Raw genomic sequence first — 3,190 nt, forward strand, 5'->3', positions numbered from 1 at the left:
TCTAGCTTCAATTGACTCACGCTTTCAACTATGAAAATACTAAATCTCCACAAAACCCCTTCTGATGATAAAATATAACTGTTTGATCAGTAATTATTATATTGTAGTTATGTACTAATCTAAGAAAACCATTGAAACTTAAGTTCAATTCTTGATCATGCAGTCGTGACTACTCATTGCTAGAGAGTTCTAAATCAGAATGAAACGCCCGTCCAGATCTTCCAGGTTTTTAACGATTATCTAACTAATATTAGTAAATAGTTTCAGTAAAATTTAACAATCTCTATAAACGTGTACTGATAGTAATTATTAGTTAGTATTAGAATCCATATTGTTATTATACTTTTTAGTTATATATAATTTGAGAGGAATGTTATAAATACATAGTATTGTTTGAATAGTTTCTATTTGTTGTACTCTTAATTTCATTTATTATTGATTATAATCAGAAGGGGTTTGTGGATATTTATTCTTTTCATAGTTGAAAGCGTGAGTCAGTTGAAGCTAAACCACCAAGGAAAACCTGGAACTACTGGACGGCCATTTCTTCCTATTGTAAGACTCCTCAGCAGTGCACATCCACGAATTTGTTACATTATGCAACCTAGTGTAGGTTGCTTCTTCATAGAATGAGAAGGTACCCAGAAGAAGCAACTTATATTAGGTTGCGACACGTGAGAATTTCAATACTCTACTCCTTGAAATTTTATGAATATATATCATTGTTTCTAGCACTAAAATAGTTCTGAAATTATTAACCAAGATGTTAAGTTCAGTATAAATTTTAGTGTTGTAGAACAGATTATTTCATTTTTGGTTGTACTGTGTTCTCTAAGAAGTTGAGTTTAATTCAGGAGCCTTCACTTTCATTTTGATAAACAACATCAGGGTATACTTCGTACAGAACTGAACTATTTGATTAGTCTATAAGCGCTAAATCAATTGTTTTGATGACCTTATCTGTAAATAGTTGGTTTACGATGGTTTTATCTTTGTATTCATATTGAAAGTTTGTTTCGTTCACTCCTGGCTACTTGACCAGCTAACTTGTTACCAATAGACTGGTAAATAGAGTTTATATTAATATCTCCACTGATTCTCTTGCATTTTCTGGATCTACTCGTTTTAGGATTTTAACGTTTTTCTTATCATATTCATATTCAATGTGCACTCACATGGATGATAACATGTCAGATTGTTTTACTTCTAGTTTATTTTCATCCATTTTGTTCAATGTAGAATTACTTTTTTTCAGTCGACATAATTATTTTGTAGATAATATTACATTTACGTTCTTTCAATGTTATATCCTTTGATTTGCATACAGATTGTTTCTGTTAATTTGTTATCCATTACAATTCTGAAGAGTTTTTTTATAAACGTTTTAGTGATTTTTCAAACGTTTATTTGTAGTAACATATTTTAATCAATATGAAATGAACAATTAATGGATTATTGACGGGTAGAAGACATTCTGTTCCATATTTTTTGTTTTCAACCACTTAATTATTTTTGTCAAGGAGATTTCATTTATTATCAGAAGGAGTTTTTGTGGAGATTTAGTATTTTCATAGTTGAAAGCGTGAATCAATTAAAGCTAGACCACCGGGGAAAACCTAGAAGCGCTGGATGGCGCGAGACTGGTAGGTCCTGGGTTCGAATCTCACGAGGAGAGGTCGTGGATGCGCACTGCTGAGGAGTCCCACAATAGGACGAAACGGCCGTTTCGCACGCCAGCGCTTAACCACTAGATTCATGATCTCAACTATTAAAATTACTATAATATCCACAAAACTCCTTCTGAAAATAAATACCAATTGAATACAGATATATATTATTAAATTAATTAGTCAAAATATCAACAAAAATCTTTCTTCTCATTACTTTGGTTTAATATATATTCATATTATTATTTATTTAATTCTATACACTTTATGCTCTTCCATAAGGGGTAACAAGCCTAAGTAACTAAGTACGTGTACACTTAATATTTTTCAACTCTCGCTCTCCCTCCCTTCCACCCTCTCTCTCTCTCTCTCTCTCTATATATATATATATATATATATATATGTATATATATATATAATTGTTATCTACTCTTCTATCATTATATTAATTGGTTTACAACTATTATTTACCCCAATCAAACGAACTCTCATTGGATAATCCATTCAATATTTATAATTCAACAAATACAATTAATTTATCATTGATTATAATCGAAATTTTTCATTACGTCTAGACAAAGTGTCATTTTTATGAAAACCACTTTCCATTCTACATAATACAATTAAGTAGGTATATGTACTTGTCTATATCTATGTAACTATGCCTGTTTCTCTTTTTTTTTTCTTCTTTATCATTGTATATATGGATAAGATGTAAATTGCTAAATTACTTAAACTATCTATTTTATGATTATCCAATAAAATAATAAAGAGAGAGAGAGAGAGGATATTGAGAGGATACTGAACTCTTCACAAAACCACCCCTTCTGATATTTAATTTTTATTGTTTATTTTTCTTTCAAAAAAAAAGAAAACAAGAAAAAAAACGAGAAAAGAAAATTCTCAAAATTCAAATACATAACATACTCATACTCATTTTTATTTTTAAAGAAAACGAGAAAAAAAAATGAGAATAACTATTGATTATGTAATCACAATCTTATTCAATGTCAATTACTTATTTGGTATTCATTATGATATAGTAACTAGCAATATACATAATAATAATACAATTAAGAAGAATCGTAATGGTGATAATAAGATCAAAGTAAACAATAATGATTGTTTTAAATATAGATTTCCATCGAATATACATAATCCATGTTTAAATTATACATGTGCATTTCAAGCATGGTGTATACCATCAACTGATTTTAAAAGACCAACATGTATTTGTTATAATACATGTTATGATGTAGGTGATACTATAGATAAAGGACCTATATGTGGTACAGATAATCGGGATTATGAATCAATATGTCATTTACGTCGTGAAGCATGTACTATGATGATTGATTTAAGTATAAAATATAGAGGAAAATGTGGTAAGCTAAATAAATGTTTATTGATCAAATCATTTTGTATAATCATGTTGATTGTCTTTGTTCATTACCTAGAATCATTTAATACCTTAACATATTTTGATGGAGTTCTGTTCTCTGAGCTGGATGGTTTGGTCGTGG

The 3,190-nt window shown here is 29.3% G+C and overlaps 1 protein-coding gene across 1 annotated transcript in view; it reads left to right on the forward strand.

The window, feature by feature from the left end:
* Smp_155050 (agrin, putative) overlaps positions 1 to 3,190 on the forward strand; it is a gene marked incomplete at both ends in the record, with an annotated part of 123,646 nt that overhangs the window by 55,428 nt on the left and 65,028 nt on the right. The window contains one exon of the mRNA XM_018790577.1: positions 2,711 to 3,052. Coding sequence (XP_018646205.1) covers positions 2,711 to 3,052 — 342 coding nt within the window. The remainder of the gene's footprint in view (positions 1 to 2,710; positions 3,053 to 3,190) is intronic.

Source organism: Schistosoma mansoni, assembly GCF_000237925.1.
Source record: "Schistosoma mansoni, WGS project CABG00000000 data, supercontig 0062, strain Puerto Rico, whole genome shotgun sequence".
Taxonomy (NCBI): domain Eukaryota; kingdom Metazoa; phylum Platyhelminthes; class Trematoda; order Strigeidida; family Schistosomatidae; genus Schistosoma; species Schistosoma mansoni.